Genomic DNA, 19,105 nt, shown 5'->3' with positions numbered 1-19,105 from the left:
AGCAAGTGGACAAAGTGAGCTGGCCAGGGCTGGACTCTGGTCCCTTTATTGACACTGAGGGGCCAGTGGGTCCATCCAAACAAAAATAAATTTCTCTCCCAAAGCCTGCCTGCAGGCTGGGGCACCCAGCATATCCTGGCTGGGGCCCATGGCTGTCCCCCAACCCCTACAGCACAGGTCTGGCTCCCTTGGAGTGACAGGATGGCTGGCTGCCCAGTATCTGGAGACCCTAGGTGGAGCAGGGAGTCCCCATGGGGCCCCCCGACCCCCAGAAGGGCTGGCCCAATATCCGTGGTGTGCGTTGGGCCCCTGGGGCTCAGTCGTCGGTGAGGGTGATCACGTCGTACTCGATCCCCTGGTGTTGCAGCTGTTGGATGTGTTCAGGCACTGCCTCCTCTGTGCCAAACAGGCCCTGGGCTTGCGCCATGGCAGCATCGGCCACTGCTGCCGGGGGGTGGGGGGTGGGGGAGGATGGTGAGCCTGAGGCCCTCGAAGCGAGGCCTGGGTCCCGGGCGCCCATGGTCCACAGGGGCCAGGCCCATACCTGTGACAGCTGAGTGTGCTGCGGCCTCGAGCTGGGCCTGTGTGACGAGCTGCTGGCCTGGGGACACAGGCACGTACTGGATCTGGAGGGGAGAAGCCAATGAGATGTGGCCTTGGAGGGGCCCTGCCCATGTTCCACCTGGTCCCCCAAGGGCCCTACCTGGGACTCCTGAAGGAACGGGGCCCCTTGTTCATACTGGATGTGTGTGATCTGGCCTTCCTGTACCTGGAGAGAGGAAGCCAAGCCAGTGATCCCAGGAGGAGGCTGTGCGTCCCTCCCCCACTCTCCACCCTCGCCCCGGGTCCCGACTACCTGGATGTGATGGCCCTCGGGGACCACAACATATTCCTGGGGCAGCAGGTGCTGGACTCCGTCCTGGGAGATGATGTACTGCACCTGAAAAACGGTGGAGAGCAGGCAGGCGCTGGGGCCCCACTCACCAGGAGCTCCGCGAGGGTGGCAGAGCGGGGGCGCCAGGGACACGCACCACCAGCAGTGGCAACTGCAAGCACACCATGGGAGGGGTGTCCCTCCCCAAAGGGGGGCCTCGGAGGGGGCGCTCAGCCACAGCTCACCTGGTTGTCAGAGGTCACCAGGTGCTGTACCGTCTGGCCATCTGCGGTGGTGATCTCTTGGATGTAGGTGGCTTCCTCCTGCCAGGGCCGAGCCAGCTCTAACCTTAGCTTTCCATGCGCCCCCACCCCTGCCTTTGACCCGCCAGCAGGGCCCCAACCCAGGCTCTCACCTGATCGCTCACCGTCTGCTCCTGGGCCACGATGAGGTGTTCCTGGCCCAGCGCCTGCTGCAGCTGCTCGGCGCCCAGGACTCCGTGACTGGACTGGAGTGCGGCTGGGCAGAGAGGAAAGCGTGCTCACTCGGGCTCCAGGGCCAGTGGCTCGAGTGCCCGGCTCACCCCGGGGCCCCTGGGGCGGCTCACTGTGCAGGGCGGCCAGTGTGTCGTCATTGCTGTTCAGGATGATGGTCTGGGCTGGGGCCTGGGCAGTAGCGGTCCCTGCCTTTCTCCCGTCGGGACTATGTAGCCGCTGGATGTGGAACTTGAGGTGCCCATTCCGGTTGAAACTGCAAGGGAGGGATGAAGGATCAGGGGTGGCCCCACCCTGCATGCCCAGCAGCGCCAGCCCACCTGAACCTAGCCTCACCGCTGCCCGCAGAGGTGGCACGAAAAAGGCTTCTCATTGGTATGGGTTAGCATGTGTCGCCGCAGGTCCTTCTTGTTCTTGGAGGCAAAGCTGCACTGGCTGCACTGGTGGGGCCGCAGGCTCGAGTGCTGTGCCATGTGGGCCTGTGGAAGAGACAGAGTTGGGCGTTAGCTGGGTCAGCACAGCTCCACACACAGCCGTCAGGGAACCTGTCCTCTGAAGTGACCTGGGAGGAGCTGGGTAAAAAGTGCAAACCAGACCAAGCTTAAGAGAGAAAAGCCATAGGCTCCACCATGAGGTTCCTTGGAAAATCCTGTCACTGTTCTCAGACTCAGTTTACCCCTATGTACTGCACAGGTTCAGATGAGGGGCCCTCTGAGGTCTCTCCCATCCCTGATTCTAGGGCTCGGCCCTGCTCCCTCACTCATGCTTTGAGGATCCAGTGCGTGGTCAGATCTGAAGACTGGAAATCCTGGGGTGAAGGGAGGGAGCCCCCCAAATGACTGTGAAGCAGCCCTGGAACCTCCCTTGAACTGTGCACCCTCCATACTCTCGCAACACCTTGAATTTCCCTAAGCACACCTCATGCTGCCACACCCCCCCTGTGACATCTCCCAGCACCCCAAGTCCACGTGACTTGTTCCCTGTGTGTGCTCTGCTATGCACTCATTCACTCAGGAGATGCTGGCATCAGTCACGTCGTCCCATCTCCCCCACCCCCATCCCTGACTGAGCACCGAGAGCCTTGCTGAGTCATCTCTGACTAGAGGAGAGCAGAGGGCTGGCTTGGGGGGGGAAGCGGTGCTCAGTCCAGGTTTGTGACACAAGCGAGTGCCAGCCGAGGCACAGGGCGGCACCTACCCGGACCTCGGGCCACTGGCGGGCGCTGAAGGGGCAGTCAGGGCACTTGAAGGCACCGGGCCCGGCGTGGGCCCGTTTGTGACTCTCCATCTCCGCTCGGCCAGGGAAGGCCTCTGCACAGATCTTGCAGGAAAACTTCTTTGATGATGCAGTGGCTGCAGCTGGCGGCGAGGGGGGCACTACCAGGCCCAGGGCTTTGCTGGCTGCAGGGGGTGGGGAGGCAGAGCCCTGGGGATCCCCTAGCCGATGGGTCCTGGCTGGAGACGGGGGCTCAGGGTCGTCTCTGGGCGGCCCCCCACACTGCAGCAGGGGCCACTTGGCTCCAGAGGCCAGGGCGTCAGGACTTGGGAAGGAGATGGAGCCATCTGTGGTCAGCTGTGGAGAGAGGGGAGCATGAGGTGCTGAGGGGGGACGGAGGGATGCAAATGGGGTGGGGTGGGCGCCCCAGCCTCACCTCGATGTGGTGCAGCTGCGTCCCGTCGGCTGCCATGATGTAGTGTGTGCCGGCTTCTTTCAGAGTGTCACTCACAACCACCGTCTGGGCTGCCTCCCCTGGGGGCTCCTCGCTGTGGGAGCGGGAAGGGGGTGGTGAGTCAGGGTTACAGGAAGGGACAGAGGCCCACACGAGTCCCCAGAAAGTCACCAACTGAGGGGTGACTAGACCGCAGATGGACCCCTGGAGTGAATCCTGGCTCGGCCCTTTACCAGTCGAACCTCCACTGTCTCTTCTGTAAACGGTGAGCCTGTGTCCAGAGTGTTGTCTGGCTCACAAGCGGTAAGGGGCGTCGAGGCGGAGGGCCCGGGGTGCAGCGTAAGTCTGGCTAAGCAAGGGACGCAGGGCTGACGAGGACCCGCATTACAGACAATAGGGCAGGTGCTGAGACGGCTGCCCAGGCGCTGGCCCAGCCATCCCGACTCGCATCCCAGCCGAACAGTTTGGTACTTGGATTCAGAGCTTCCTTAGACTGCCCAGGGGTTCGGTCAACGCAAAATAGAAACATTTCCACCCCAAACTCGCTCAGTGTGGAGGAAGCTGAGTGCAGCTTCCAGGCCTCGGAGGACAGCAAGGAGGCTGAGCATGCTCTGAAGGTCAGAGCTGGAAAACACATCAAGAATCATCCAGAACAAAGAGCGCTTGGGTTTTGGAATCAAAGGGAGCAGAGTTCAGAAAATCCTCACCTACTGCATATCTGACCTCAAGAGAGTTCTTTAACCTCCCTGGCCTGTTTCCTCATTTATAAATTGAGGAAAGGTGGATCTCATGGGGATGGCTTAGGCGAGTTCACAAATGGCAAGTGCCTGGAACACCTAAGTGGCCAAAAGATAGTAGCTTCTGACCTGAGAAGGGTACGACTTCCTTACAGCCCAATCATTTTACTTGTATTAGGATTTCTACCTCCTGCCAACTAGGACTGGATGGGCAGTGTCCTCCCTTGCTTCCCCATAGTATGCCTTGCAGGTGGCAGGTCTTACCTGTAAGGAGTGCCAGGAGCTGATGTCCCCTCTTCCATAGGGGGTGCCGTGATGACACTGTAGCCAGCCCCCCCAAATGGACCGGGTGCCAGGGTGACCTGCTGCAGGTCAGGGGGGCCTAGCTGGCTGTCGGCTGCCACACCGCCCCCCGGCTCTGCCACGTGGAGGGTGACCACTTGTGGAGGGGCACTTGCTGGGGAGGGCTGCCCACCAGGGGGTGCTAATTCAGCCTCCGCACTCTCCGACTTCACCACGGCCACCTGCAATGGCACCAATGGGTATTTTGAGCAGGGTCTGTGAAAGAGGAGCTGGTGTTCAAGGTCCTTCTCTAGCTCAGGGCCTCAAAGCTCACCTGGGCTCTGGCTAGACCCAGTGCTGCCACCACTCATGTGCACAACCCAATTGTGTGTTCTTTCCAAAACACCCTGGATTTCCAAATGCCACCCAGCTACTGGAAACAGATTGAACAAGAATAGGGTAGAGTGGTACTGCCCCTCACAGGCACTGGGGAATGCCTGGAGCTATTTATTGGTTGTCACAATTGGAAGGGGGTGGTGCTACTGGCATCTAGGGGGCAAAGGTCAGGGCTGCTAAACATCCCACAATGCACAGGATGGCCCCTACAACAAAGACTTATCTGGCCCAAAGCGCCAAGGTTGAGAAATCTTGAAGTAAAGGTACAAGCGGCAAACCATTTAAGAAATAAAAAAAGCTCGACCTCACATCTTACTCCAAAGTCTGCTTCCAATGGATTAAAGACTGCAATGTAATAATAAAACTCTAAATACATGAAGAGAAAATGTGGAGAAGTATTTTTATAATCCTGGGGTGGGAATATCATGACAGAGATGTTAAGAGATGTTAAGAGCTATAGTGTGAATGAAAACTATGTGAATGAAAACTGGACACAACCCAAGCAGCGAAGGACTGACTAAACATCAGCACGTGTACGATGAGGGTGTGGAGACGTGACGTGCGGATGTCAGGGAGATGTGCGTGTGCTGGCAGCCCGTGCCTCCGCACGGCAGAGGGAAAAACAGACAGGTGGTCACAACAAATAGTGTGATCCCAGTTTAAGGAACAAAAGGGCTGTGTTCGCATGCACACGGACAAAACTGGAAAAACGCTCATTAACCTGTTAACAGTGGTTACCTGAGGGAAGGGAGGAAGATTAAGGACTTACATCTTATGTGCTGAACTTTTATTAACATTTATTATGGGGTTCTTCTTTACAAGCATATACTTTAATCAGAAAAAAAAAAAACCCGAAATGCACGATACTAACATTGAGAAGAGCAGACAGATAACTAGAATGTCTAGAAAGAGACTCCTATGCACGTGGGAATCTAGAGCATGATAAAGGGGACATTTCCAACCATTGGGGAAGATTATTCGATATATTGCGCTAGGACAACTTTTGGAAAAAAATTAAGTCCCCTACTTTTCTGTATACACTAAAAATAAATTGGAGTAAGATTTAATGTAAAAAATGAAACCCTAGGAAGAAAGTACAAATCGATGTTTATATAGTCACGGGATGAAGGCCTTCCTGGGGATGATACCAAAGGCAAAAAATGATAAAAGACTGATGTATAGATTTAACTATTTAAAAATGTAAAACTTCGCTACACCCCTAAAAGCCAAGAGCTAAATCCTATGAAGATATCCATGTCCAACACCAGGCTCCCTCCACCATAGAGTTTTATGTGCCCCGGGACAGCACATTATTGCTCCAAGTCCCTGGGATTTATCTCAAATACACACTACATCTTTTCAAGAGGCTGGGAGACAGGCGGTGCACACTTCTCCCTGCCTTTGAGAAGTGCAGGGAGATGCAGGGGGAAGGGAGGCAGGGGTGAAGGTGACCCTGGACAGCTGGGTGGAGGAGAGAGAAGGAACGACGATGAACTGGGGAAGGGTATGCGGGCTTGTGGCACCCGGACAGGTGGGAGGTCTGAGCGCGAGAAGCCTCGGGAGTCCCCAGGCTGTAGGAGGTGTCAAGAATGAGGGCACGAGGCCAGACGGGCAGCTAGCTCAGACCCACAGGTACAGGGTGGCCGAAGAACAAGGCGAAAACCACATGAGAACAGGGCCCCAGTAGGCAAAGGGAGCGGTGCTCACTGCTCAGCATGGCAGAAGACGCTGGTGAATCTGGAGAGTGGAGGGAGAGCCTCTGCCCTCCCTGCCCTCCTGGGGCCTTCCGGGCATAGCTGGTCCCGCTCCTGTGCGTGTGCCCACTAGGTGTCAGTGAATCTGTCTCCCCCACTAACTGGGAGCTCCCTAAGTGTGGGGCACATCTCCTTCATTGCTCTTCTCCCAGTGTCCAGCGCAGAGCTGGTACCTAAGGAAACTGGGCAGGGGAGGAGGACCCCAGATGGCTCACCTGCAGGGCAGCGCCCCCCAGCTCCCGCTGAGCACTCATGTTCAGCAGCAGATCCAAGGCGGTCTGTGTGGCCATGGCAGTTGACTCCTCAGCTCCTGGGTTGGGCGGGACCTGAGCCTTAGAAAAGGCTAGAAAACTGATACCCAATGTCCTGCTCCCCATCCTGCAGCCCCCACCAGCACGACCCCTTCCCCTGCCTAGCGCCCTGCTTCCCACCCTCCCGCAGAGCTCACCTTGCTGGTAGATGATGGTGGCGCCACCCAGGGTATCAGAACAGAGCAGTGGGGGGGTCTCAGTTGACTGGAAAGGTGCTGTCTCTGGGGGGGCCTGTGGAGTGGGGATATGGCCAACCCTGAGTGAGGGCAGCTCAGATTCAAGGCCATTTACTGAGCACCTCTTGTGTGTGGAGCGCTTTCTATCTGTTGGCTTGTTTCATTTTCACAACCACTTTTCAAGATATTTAGCAGCTCAACGCCACAGATGAACTGGCTGAGGTGCAGGGAGGTCAGGTGTCTGGTTTACTATCCCACAGCTAGTAAGTAGCAGGACTGGGACTGAACGTGAGACTGTCTGATTCCAGAGCCTGTGTTCTACCAGCACACTGTGATGGTCCATCTTTTGGTGGGGGAATAGGGAGGCAACACACTCAACTACAGGACTCTATTTCTCGGCCTCCCTTGCAGTTAGGGAAAGTGTGGCCATATGGCTGAGCAGGGCCTTCTGGCAAAGTTCACGAGGAAGACAGACGAATAGAGGGCAGGCATCCTTTCTGCTCTTTCCCCTTCTCTGCCTCCTGTCCTTGCTTCGGATGTAGCTAGGAAGGCGGGAGCTCCTGCAGCTATATGGAACCAGGAGACAACCACAAAGATGGAAGTCATATGCCTAAGAAGGCTAGGACAAACTACGGAGAGAGCTTGGTCCCTGGTGATTGACCAGAGCTGCTGCAGCAGCCTGGAATGCCGACCTTGAGACCTCTTGTACATGAGAGAACAATAAACTATTGGCACAATTAAGTTGCTAGTATTTCCACTCTCTATTACTAGCACTGGAAAGCCACCCCTATTCTCAGCTTTGATCAGGTATGTGGCCTCAGCTGCTTTTTACCACAATCCAGAGGCGGGGATCACTTTACTGCCCCAAGGTGCCAATGAGGACGCTGGGAGAGGCAACGTCGCACTGTGGTCCTGGTCCACGCCCCCAGGCCCCTTTGGTCTGTCTGCTGCCTGCTTGCCTGAACTTACCTCGGGAGGTCCTGGGGGGCCGGGGGGTGGTCCAGGGGCCGTGCTGTGCTGCTGCTTCAGCTCCTCAATCTGCTGCAGAGAGAAGAAGGGGCGGCGGCGAGACGGGGGCTCCTCAGGGTGGCGCCGCCCCCATTCCTCGAAGTTGCTTGCGTGTCGGCACCTCACGTGCAGGCGCAGGTTCTTCTTGTGCCGGGTGCTGAAGTGGCAGTACTCACAAGCAAAGGGCTTGGCCCCTGTAGGCAGACATGGGGGAATGCTTGCGCCTGCCTGCCCGCCCCGTCGCCCGCCCCCTCCGGGAAGCCTTGCCATGACTCCAAGGGCCTCTCCCCCTGATTCCCTGCCGGGATGACTTCCCCAGCTCAGGCAAACACCTGCCGCTGTCCACGGTGGTGCGCCAGGACAGAAACACCCAGGTTGGCGCTCTGCACTCACAGCTTTCCTGCCGGTGCCCGTGTGCAAGGTCACATGACCACGCACCCCTCTCCTGAGTGAACCACCCGTTCCCAGGCAGACAGGAATCAGGTGAAGGGAGCCCCTGGCTTCCTGTCTCTAATTTCCCCTGCTGTGCCAGCCAGAGGGCTGGGCACCGAGAAGAAGAACCAACTTTTGTTGTACAAAAGCATATGGTTGATGCCGTTTCTGCTGCTTCGTCTGCCGTGGGCAGGGAGTGTCTAAGACCCATCTCTAGCGCCAGCTTCCAGCACAGAGGGCCCAGGAAACAAGTGGAACTCGCTTGTATCATCCCCATACGGTAGATACTTCTCATCCCCCCATTTTACAGCTAAGGAAGACTCAGAAAGGGTGACTGGCCCAGGGCCACCCTGACAGCAGTGGCCCTGACGTTACAGTGACCGTCCCAGAAGGGATTCCCTTTACAACTGAAGGGTTCCAGCTGCAGGGGGAGGAGGACGGAACTGAGCGTCTGACTAGGGGCCATGGTGAGCTGAGGGCTGACGGGGAGCAGTGTGGCTGGCCTGACCGGTGTGCTTGACGGCCACGTGAGACAGCAGGAAGTCCTCTCGGAACGTTCGGTAGGGGCAAAAGCTGCATTTGAAGGGCTTGTCACTGACGTGGGACAGCTGGTGGTTTAGCAATGCCTTCTTGTCCTCGCAAACAAACTCACAGAACTCACACTTGAACCTGAGGGTGGTCAGAAGGCGGGCAGCTCAGGGCGGGGCGAAGGTGGGCGTGGTTCCAGCCCCAGGGGCACCCCAGGGGTGTACCTGCGGTTGGCGACAGCCTGGATGTGCGTGAGCAGGTGCATCTTGAAGGTGTAGCGCTTCTTAAAGGACTTTCCACACTGGAAGGAACAGGCTGAGGTGGCTGGTGGGATCCTCCAGGGAGGCCCTGGGCCCCCACCCGGCCCAGCCCTTGGCTCCACCCACCTTGTCACACATGTGAGGCTTCTCAGTGCTGTGCGTCTTCATGTGCTGTGTGAGTCTCTTCTGCATGGGGTAGACACGACCACACACGGGACAGGGGAAGGAGCTCAGCTTTGGGGTCTGGAGAGGGACAAGAGAGGGCCGGATGGAGAGAAGGGCAACGGTAGAGACCTCACTTCCTACCCTCCCCCCCACAAGCAGGCTCCCTTCCCAGGCCAGGGCACCGGACTTACCGGATCTGGCCTCTTCTTCCTGGAGGAGGAAGGCACAAGAGTTAGATCATCATTTCCCAAGACCACCCCAGGCCCTCTCGCGTCACCAGGCCCCCAGACCCAGTCTCAGCCCTGAATATCCCTACTCTCCCCCCAAGCCCGTTTCTCTCCGAATGCTATTTCCCCATTCCCAACTGGAGTCCGATGGGGAAATGCTCAGAGGGTAACTGCAGGTTCTGTACTCCACTACATTTGGGAATGCTGCATCCTTTCTCTCTCAAGTCACAAAATACATTTGCACTTTAAAGGCTGTGAGGAGTCTCGCTGGAAAGAATGCTGTTGAACCAGCAGACCTGGTGCGCCTAATCTTTCTTGGGCGCAGAACTCCATTTCCTTTTTCTTTTTTACAGAAAATCTATAAGCATTTTGGGGAGCTGACTTTTCCACAAACACAGTTTAAGATCTGAGGACTTGAAAGAACTTTAACATCAGAATATGTGGCCCAGTGTTTGGATTTTTGCAGCTGCCACTGTGAGGCTGCTTACACAGCGTGACTCTGCCTCTTGGACCTGGAAACTGCCTGAAGAATGAACAGTTTGTGCTGTTTGATTTCTGTTGATAAATAACCCAAAAGCTTTTGTTCTACAAGCCTGAATGGGAACTAGGACATTGACAAATGCCTAATCACGTTACCCATTGTTTTTGTATCACAGCCCGACTGACTGACCACTGAGCCAGCCCACGGTTGAAAAATCCAGTTGTCCCCACCAATCAGAAAACAAATGATGTAAGGTGTGTACGTGTTGATTTGATACATTTATATATTGCAATATGAAAAAAATAAAATGAATGACGTAAGTTTATAACCCTGTTTCCCTAGCAACCTTTCTCTCCGTCCTCCCAGCCTTCAGTTCATACAGAGAGCTTGCTCTGATTTGCAGGTCAGATGAATAACATGCTTTTTTAATTTCTTTTGGAATTTTTGTTAACAGATCCACCCTGCAGATCCCTGTATCCAACCTCTACTCAACTCCCTGGTCCTTCCAGTGAAGCTAACGCCTTCCAGAAGCCGCACATCTAATTATAATTCAGGGAGGTATCACCAGGCTCCTAAAGAGTTTTGTTTGGCCACCTGCTTGTCTTACGTCTGCTCTCAGTGCCGTGAGAGACGAGTGTGGACCTGGTGTCTGGAAGGTCGGTAGATCATTTACGAGCCCCTTTCGGTACACAGTGTCCTTAAGCCCCCAGCAACGACTGTCCCCATTTTACAGATGGGAACCAAAGCTCGCAGCAGGGAAGACACTGAATAAGAGACCTCGAGGCCCTGCCACTGCCAAGTGATCTGGGCTGCATCGTGTTGCCTTTCTGATGTCTGCAATGTGTCGTGACTGGCTGGCCCTGAGCAGGGCCCCCTGTCCCACCCAGCCCCATCCCACCCACACCCACAGACCGGTCCCGGCTGTGCACGGCTGCATGCCGGATGACGTCTTTCCGGTAGACACTGGTGTAGCTGCATTCGTCACACTTGTAGGGCTTACTGCCCACGTGGTTGAACATGTGTTCCTGGGAGAGAGGCAAAAGAACAGTGGGCCAGGGCTCTGCCACCCCTCCTGCCACACCTCGCCTGTGCCCACAGCCCTAGAGCTGCGGCAGGAGCAGGCTCACAGAACGAGGGAGTGCTGCCAGGGTCCCAGCCTATGAGGGCTGGTGACTCTCCCCAATGAGAGAAGCTGCTCTGTGCCAGGTCGTCCCACTGACAATTTGATAGAGGAGGAAACTGAGGCTCAGAATAGAGGGGGAAACTGAGGCTTGAAGTGAAGTGACTTGCTGAGCTGATTTGGAGCTGATCCCAAGCAGTGCGGCTCCATAGCCAGTGCCCTCCCCACAGCAGTATGGGACAGCCACTCCCCACCCCCTACTGTTGGGGTTCCAGAGAACAACTTCCAGGTCATAGATCCCTGTCTGACAGAGGAAGCACAGCGTGCAGAAAGCACAGGGGCTCTGGCCATCTGGGCTTGAAAATGCCCCTACCCTCAATGACGGCCAACTCGCTGCCTCATTTTGCTCCAGCCAAGCTGCAGTTTGCTGGGTCGATAAAATGGGACAATGGACACCTACGACCTTCTCCAGCTGCGTGAGGATGAAATGAGTGGCCCACCGGCCTGGGTACTGAGCAGAAGACGGCTCAGGGCTACTGTGGCCCCACGCAGCACATTTGGGTTAAGGAGAAAAAGGAGCCCCTCTCTTGAGACACATTGCTGCCATCTGCTGGAAAACTTTCTAACATAATGAATCAGATAAAGGCAGCGTTACTGCCATGTGTCAGCTCCTGTCAACAAGCAAATCTATGATGTCCACCAGGCGAACGGCACTCCTGAAGATACGAAGCAGCCATGCAGCGTGGGGCAAGCAAAACCGCTCATGGCGGCCCAGATGAGCCCGCCAAAGCAGCAGGAATGGGCGCCGGGTAAGGCCCTGTTAACCACTCTGGACTTCTGCCTTCCCTCGTCCAGCCGCTGTCCCTCCCCATGCCCAGCACCTTTCTCTTCCCAGCTGCTCTCCTTCTTCCCAGCTGTGACTCCCACCTTGAGCGAGGACCAGCGGCGGGAGCGATAGCTGCACTGCAAGCACTTGAAGAGCTGGGGGTCTCCAGCCTCATGGGAGTTTACGTGGAAGCGCAGGTCCTCATGGGACAGGAAGCGGGAGCCGCAGATGCGGCACAGGAAGGGTCGCAGAAGTGGTTTGGGTGACTTGTAATAATACCTGTCAGGAGGGTGTGGTGCAGAGGTCTGGCTGGGCTGCAGCCACCCAGCGGCCTCCCCGACCCTCACCACTGCTCCACGTACTTGCGGTATTTCTTGCCGAGGAAGCGCCTGGAGGGTCGGCCACGGCGGCGGGGTGGGGTGTCGGGCTCCTCCTGGCAGGAGGGCGCTGCGTTCTCTGCATCTGACTGGTTCACGCTGGGCTCCACGGGAACCCTGGCGGCCTTGCCCAGGGCTACCAGGCGCCCTGAACCTGAGGAGCTGGGTGCCTCGGGGTCTTGCGGCTCTGCAGTGCTCTGTCCCCTCTGGGAACTCACTAGAGGCTCTGCTTCCACACCTGCCACGGACATGCCAGGTCACAAATCAGCCACCACAGAGGACAGAGGTGGGCGGCTGTGACAGAGCCCGGCCTAAACATGCCCCCCCACACTGTCACAATCCACTGACTGGCACTTCAGGTCACGGGACAGACGCAGACAGCCCGTACACAGTTAGAGGGCAGCGTGGACACACACGCCCCTCCTGTAGCTGACATGCTATTAGCACAGCATGACTTAAATGTGACCGTCTGGAGCAGCAGCAAGACAGCTGGGGACCTCCCAGCCAGGAGACCTGTGCGCTAGGTTCAGCTCTGTCAATGACTTGCTGTGTGTCCTCAGGCAAAGCCACTCCCTCTCTGGGTCTCATCTGCCCCGTTTGGCAAACGGAGATGACAACTGCTGCTCTACTGACCTCAGAGGACACTCAGTCTGGGCAGCAACAGCTACACTTTAACGTTGGTTTTCCCTAGGGATGCCGGGTAGCTGGAGGACAGATGGGAGTATTATCTATTCAAACACATCGATAGTATTTCAATATGTTTTAAAAACCAAAAATGATACAGGCAATGCTGGTCATGTCCTGTTTCTTGATTGGGGTGCTAGGTTATACAGGTATAGTCACTTTGTGAAAATTCACTGAGCTGTGCACTTAGGACACGTGTGCTTTTCCATACACATAACTCAGTAAAAAGTTATTTTAAAAAGGAGACTGAAAAAGGTAACAATCCCCCCTCAACTACATGTACAAAGACAGCTACCATGTGCTTTTTTGTGTATATTTACACCTTAAAGCAATTCGAAGAGGCAGGTGCTGTCACGTACATTCACAAAAAGGGAACAGGAGATTCAAGAAGCAAAGGAACATGTTCCAGGTCACACAGCTAGCAGGTGGCAGAGCTGGCATGTACTCCCATGACGGGTCATTCCTGTCCCCAGCCTGTAATGCTCTAAGCCGGTGCTCCTTGGACAGTTTCAGGCCTCAGCCTTGTTCTCATTTCAGTACTAATACTTAAAACTCATCTTATTAGTCCAGCTATAAAGACTCAACCTCCTCCTGGGCTGTGACAACTTACCACTGAAAAGCTTTTCCATAAAGCTGATACATCGTTTCTTAGATCAGGGTTTCTCAAGCCTGGTCTGTGAGGGATTTCCCCTTTACAAGGAGGCCTGCAGGTCACCTGGTTTGAAACTTTGGGACGTGCTGCCCTGCACAGCACACTCAGTCCCCAGGGCTCCACAGAAGCAAACAGCAAAGGAGCCCACCCCTTGGCCCCACCCACACGGCCCCTCCCATGACCAAGTCTCACCATCTGGGAGGTCAGAGGTCTCCAGGAAAGGCAGCTTCCGGGGTCGGCCAGGTCTCCTTCGGGGTCTCAGCGTACTGGGAGTGGGTCGCTGGGGTCGTAGCTGCCGGCCCCGGGGCTCGTCTTTGGCTGGATTGTAGTCGCTGTCCTCTGTGGGGATCGTAAGAGGAGGTGGGCATCAGCACTGGATCCACTCTTTCCGTCTTGATCCCTTGCCCCGCTCTCCAGGGAAGAGGCCCATTCCTTCCTCAAGCCCAGTAGTGACGCCTCCTTCAGACAGCCCTCCTGATGTCCCCCAGGCTGACTGTGCATATCCCTCTCCAGGCCACTGCAGTCCTTTCCTGACACCTACCACTGGCTTATACAGCACGTGGCTGTGAAGTGGAAAAAGGTGCCCCTTCCTCAAGACACTTTACAGCCACTGTTAGAAAATAGCTGAATTAAACATTCAGGTCTACAATCTCTATGACTGTGCAAGACACGGAGTCTACGACAACACAGGAGCCACTGGCCGATGTGGCTATTGAGCCCTTAAAATATGCCTCGCCTAAACTGAGACACAACTAAGTGTAAAACACACGCTGGAGTTCCAAAAATGAATAGGAAAAAGAGTAAAATAGCTCACTAATAATTTTTACAATAACTGCATGTTGAAATAATATTTTAGGCATATTGGCTAAATAAAACGTAGTATGATTAAACTTAATCTCATCTTTTTACTTAAAAAAAAAGCAAGGCTACAAAACAAGAGAAAACTACATATGTGGCATGCCTTCTATTTCCGTTGGACAAATGTGAACGCGGCCCTCTTACACGTGCTTTCTCAGTGCACAGCCGGCACAACTGCACAGAGGTCCTTGTCCCAGAGACCCACTCCTGTCATATAGTGAAGGCAGCACGGCTGCATGTGTGCCAGGTCCTTTCCCCTGGCTCTCCATGGGCCAGAAGGAGCTCAGCACGTATAGACGGGGGTGGGGGCCTGGGAGCCGTGGTGGCCTACCCTCCAGGTCATCAATGGCACCGGCGTCCATGATGTCATCGTCGTCTTCCTCCTCTGGCGCCTCTTCCTCCTGGGTCTTGGTCGAGGTGCCCCACTTCCGTGGACGTCCCTTCTTACCAGCTGCTGCTGCTGAGGGGGTGAGACAAGCTTCCACGTCTGGCTCTCGGCACCCCGCCCCGCCCTGTGCAGCACCCCCCAGCCAGGGAGGCTGCTGTCAACGCACCTGGGCGGAAGTGCCTCTCCCGCATGTGGCGCAAGAGTGTGGCCTTGGTGCTGCTCCGGTACTGGCACATCTTGCACTTGAATTGCTGCACTACCACCACCTCCATCATGGCCTCCAGGCTCTGTAGGTCTGGCTCCTCTGTGCCAGAAGCTGGGGGCGGCTGTGCTGGGGAGCTGGGCCCACCCTGTGCCTCTTCAGGCGGCTCTAGGCACGTGGATGTGGACGTGGGGCCGTCGGCCAGGGCCTCGATGGCTGCCAGGCTGTGGGCCAGGGTGGAACTGGACATTGGCGATGCCATGGGGGCACCTGGGGGTGGGTGAGGGAATCAGAGGCAAGGGAGTGGAGGGGGAGGTTGGCCACGAGCTCCTGCTGTCCCTCTCAGGCAGGCCTGGGGATACCGGAACCACACTCCCTACCAGAGTAACGTGGGGAAACTGAGGCCCAGAGCAGCAGATAACCCGTTAAGGTCACACAGTGAGTTTGTGGCAAAACCTCTCTCACTCCCCTGTCCACTGCAGGGCCCCCCGGGTCTGGAGCCTGGGATCTTACCCTCATCTGGTCCCTGCAGGATCAGGTACCGTGTGGTCTCGGCCCCACCATCCTCAGCACTGGTCACAGTGATGCAGCCTGGGCAGAGATGTGGGGATGGAATTCCCAGCCGATGATGACAACTGTCACTGCCACTCATTCTGGCTCACCTGCGTGACTGTCAACCAGCTTTGTCGCCCCTCTGAGTTTCAGTTTCTTCCCCCACCCCCTACCCCCCAGGACAGGGCTATTGGGAGGTCTGGTTTGTGTGCTATGCGTGTCCAGTAGCTGGTCCACAGTCACACAGATGCCACAGCTCCCTCAGCTGCCCCACCTTTGACCACTAAACCTGGAGACGCACCCCCTTCTTCTCCAAACTTCCCCAAGGTCAAAGCCCAGCTCCTACACCACTGTCTTAGGGTTGGCTTTCCAGACCATCCCAGGACTTTTCCAGGTGCTATGGCCTTTACACGCATCCTTAATAGAAAATACAGCATGTTACATCATGAACACAAGCTCTGGGGTCAGACTGTCTGATCTCATGGCCCAACACTTGCTGCTGACAATGGGTAAATATTTTATATCCTCTGTGCCTCAGATTTCTCATCTACACTGTGAGGATAATAATAGGACCTCCCTGTTGGGGTTCCTGGGACAATTAATGAGCTACTGGAGGTAAGGTGTTTAGAACAGACCCCAGTACAAAGTTAGGTGTTACTGTTTCTGTATTTATTGAGCACTTATCCCCTGCTAGGCACTATGCTAAGAACGTGATACTGCTATCTCATTCAATCTCACAGCATTTCCCACTATGAGGCCTGTTATATATTCAGAGTGGCAGGGTGGTCTGCCGCAGTTCGCACTGCTCAGGGGGGCATAGCTGGTCCTGCTGGACTCTGCAGGGAAACCCCAAGGGGCCGACTCTTGCCACCCTCTGCCTGACTCACTCTGGATGAGGTCAGGCCCAATGGTGGACTCAATGATCTTGTCGATGGCTGAGCCCAGGTCCGAGGAAGAAGCCGTGCAGTCAGATACCAGCATGTTGGGGTCTGGGAGTGCGCTGGAGTGCACCAGGGCTGGGGGGCCACCTGTCACCCCTGCCACTGGACCATGGGACACAGAAGATGAATCAGGGAGGTAGCCATGGGGCAGGGGGTCCGTGCTGGAGCTGCTCTCAGATACCTCCTCCTAGGGGACAGGAAAGAGAGAGGGGGGGAGTTTAGGAGCCGGGATGGGGCAGGGCAGGCTGCCACCCACTAGATGGAGCTGCTTGGCTCAAGGACATGGTGAGAGGAGTCACCCACACCCTTTGCCCCACTGAAGACCAGTGCAAGAAGCCCTCCAGAGCTCCCTGGCTCTGGTCAGAGAAATGGCCCCACATCCCCCACACCACAGTGAGGTGAAACTATTTTCACTGGGCTTTTGAATAAGCTGTTCTCTCTGCCTGAAATGCTTCCCAGCAGTGCACCACGGCTATCTCCTACCCAGCTTTCTCACTGCCATTTAGCTGGTACCTTTTCTAGGAAGCCAACCCTGAGCTTGAAGGCCAAGTTAGGACCTCTCCACCTCAGTGCTGCAGACCTGTGTTCCCCCATCAGAGCACTATTAATGCTGCAGTGTAATATCTCCCAGGTCTGACTGTACCCTCCATAATAGCTGAGACCATATGTGTCCATATGTGTCTCCTGCTGTATCCCCAGGGTCCAATGCCTGCTGGGCACCTGGTAGGCCCATCTCTGCTGAATTAATAAAACAGCTGGACTCCAAAGTGGAGGCCATTGTTTTGCGTCTCTACAATGTGATGTTTTGAAAATGATCACTATTTTGCAGATAATAACAATGGTGATGGCTAATACTCATTGAGTATTTACTATGTGCTGAGCTCTGTTTTAATTGCTTTGGACATATTAATTCAATCCTCATAAAAGCCCTACTGAGGCAGGTATATTCACCATTCTCACTTTACAGATGAGAAAACTGAGAGCTAGAAGTTGGGTAGTTTGCTCAAGATCACTAGGGAGCTAGGGAAGTGGCAGAGTCAGAAGGAGATGGGTTTAAAAGGCATTTCCAAGAAAATGTCTGGTGGGAGTTCACAACAGAGCACCCTCAGAAGCAGGTATTCCTGCTCCATTTTAAAGACCAGAACACTGAGGCTCAAAGAGATACTCCGTGAAATCAGAGGCAGGGCCAAGACTTGAACCAGGGCACCTGTATCTCAAAGACTGAAGGCAGAGAATAGAGAGAGTCAGTGGGTAAGACCACAGTCTAGATTTGAATCTTGGCTCTGTCAGTGCGCTGTGCCTCAGTTTCCTTTTCTGTAAGACGTGGAAAAGAGTGGTATGTGCCTTACAAGACACGAGGCTTAAATGAGATAAATGGATGTTAAGAGCTTTGGCATGATCTCTGTGACTCACAAAATCAAGTATTATTTATAAGCCAGCCTTGATGGCTGCTTCCCCTTGGCTATTAGGCACTGCTGCCTGTGGCCCCTGCCTCCACCCACGCCGGCCAGCATGGTCCATACCAGAGAGCTGCTGCCACGGTCCGAGCTTTGCCCAACGCCAGAGTCGTCGGCCTCCGCCAGCCCTGGGGCGGCTGCGGCGTCGCTGCTGTCGGCGGACACGGCTTCTGAGGTGCCCACACCCAAGCCGCTCTCAGAGGGCTCCTCTGGCTGGCCCGGCCCAGGGGCCGCGTCGCTACTGCTCTCCACTTCGTTCTCCTCCATCGACTCAGGGGTGCCGCCTGACGGGAGACGCAGGGTCTGGAGCCTTCACTCTGAGAGAAGAGGTGACGGGGGCTAATACAGGTGGGCCACTTTACTGGCGCCCGCAACCACGGCCCACCCGGCTGCACCCATGTGCCCATTTTGCAGACGCAAAGACTGAGTCTCCGACGGGGCGGGGCTTTCTCGTGTGTCGAGAGGGGAGCTTCGGGAAAACGGGACCGAGAAGCCTTGCCTCCCAGTCTAGGGCTCTTCCCCATCCCCGGGAGGGTGGTCAATGGCCGGTATGACCCTTCTCTCCTCCCCTCCACGATTCCCGCAGTGTGGTTCCCTCTAAGGGCCCTGTCCGGGCTCAGTGGTTCAGCCCTTCGGCCCCCCGCGTCCCCCCGGGTGCTGGGTCGGTGGTACAGCCCAAAGGCCCCCTTGGTCAGTAGCTCGCTCCCCCCTCCCCTAGTTCCCATGCGGAGGGGGCTGACAGCTACAGTCCCGGGGCCTGGCGACTCAGGGCTGTCCCCGGCGCTGCCTGAGCTCCAGGCCCGACGCCATCTTGTGGCGGCGCCGGGTTTCCGCTCAGGCAAGTGCGAGAGCCACTAAAGGGCCTGGGACCCCGGGGCCCTATTCGGACAGCCCCGCCGGCCGGGACCTTGCTACCGGGTGTCCCCGCAGTGTGGACCCACTTCGTGGCAGGGTGCAGTAGGGTGACCTGACTCTACCCGACGCTAACCTGACGCTTTCGTAGCCGCGTTCCTTTCCGACTCCGGCATCGACGAGGTCGCCATCTTCTTTCCCCCGCCGCGGAGGGACCCGCCGGCCTAGCGGAGGCCGGAACTATTTCCTACGCCGACCCGGAGAAAGACAGGTTTCCAGCGTCCCGGAAGGCGACTCCGAGGCCTCAAGACCATAGTCGAGTCTGGAGAGAGTCTAGGATTTTGTATTTCGCCCAGTGTGGGTGGCAGGACCCGCTGTTGTGTGGGGACTACTTTCTCTCCT

General features: G+C 56.0%; 1 protein-coding gene across 5 annotated transcripts; it reads right to left on the bottom strand.

Moving 5' to 3' along the window:
• Positions 1–24: 24 nt before the first annotated feature.
• Positions 25–18,970, bottom strand: ZNF335 (zinc finger protein 335). Of its 5 annotated transcripts, none has more exons than XM_081034048.1 (28): positions 18,840–18,970; positions 17,918–18,168; positions 16,341–16,581; positions 15,415–15,492; positions 14,866–15,171; positions 14,643–14,771; positions 13,646–13,792; positions 12,103–12,355; positions 11,842–12,019; positions 10,707–10,819; positions 9,278–9,296; positions 9,048–9,164; positions 8,886–8,962; positions 8,642–8,802; positions 7,663–7,895; positions 6,655–6,748; positions 6,422–6,516; positions 4,039–4,298; positions 3,020–3,131; positions 2,566–2,940; positions 1,705–1,847; positions 1,482–1,624; positions 1,290–1,393; positions 1,120–1,197; positions 857–940; positions 704–769; positions 545–626; positions 25–444 (listed from the first exon to the last, which is right to left on the bottom strand). In XM_081034048.1, the coding sequence occupies exons 2-28, from the start codon at positions 18,116–18,118 to the stop codon at positions 317–319; spliced, it is 4,017 nt and encodes a 1,338-aa protein (XP_080890174.1). In that variant the 5' UTR covers positions 18,119–18,168; positions 18,840–18,970; the 3' UTR covers positions 25–316. The 5 variants fall into 5 exon arrangements, with proteins under 5 accessions (XP_080890174.1, XP_080890176.1, XP_080890178.1 ...); XM_081034050.1 differs by having other exon boundaries at positions 14,643–14,768; XM_081034052.1 differs by lacking the exon at positions 18,840–18,970 and having other exon boundaries at positions 15,415–15,571; positions 17,918–18,567.
• Between the last annotated feature and the right edge of the window lie 135 nt (positions 18,971–19,105).

Source organism: Rhinolophus hipposideros (genome assembly GCF_964194185.1).
Source record: "Rhinolophus hipposideros genome assembly, chromosome: 22".
NCBI lineage: Eukaryota > Metazoa > Chordata > Mammalia > Chiroptera > Rhinolophidae > Rhinolophus > Rhinolophus hipposideros.
This window is presented reverse-complemented; position numbering and strand designations above follow the sequence as displayed.

What these genes read in the sequence shown, in the direction of transcription:
- ZNF335 (XM_081034048.1), bottom strand. Translation starts at nt 18,118, where the DNA reads ATGGAGGAGAACGAAGTGGAGAGCAGTAGCGACGCGGCCCCTGGGCCG. An exon ending in GACCTCTGACCTCCCAGATG is followed by an intron (nt 12,356 to 13,645) that starts GTGAGACTTGGT and finishes TGTCCGTGGCAG; the next exon opens with GTGTGGAAGCAGAGCCTCTA. An exon ending in TGCCACCTCTGCGGGCAGCG is followed by an intron (nt 1,625 to 1,704) that starts GTGAGGCTAGGT and finishes CCTCCCTTGCAG; the next exon opens with TTTCAACCGGAATGGGCACC.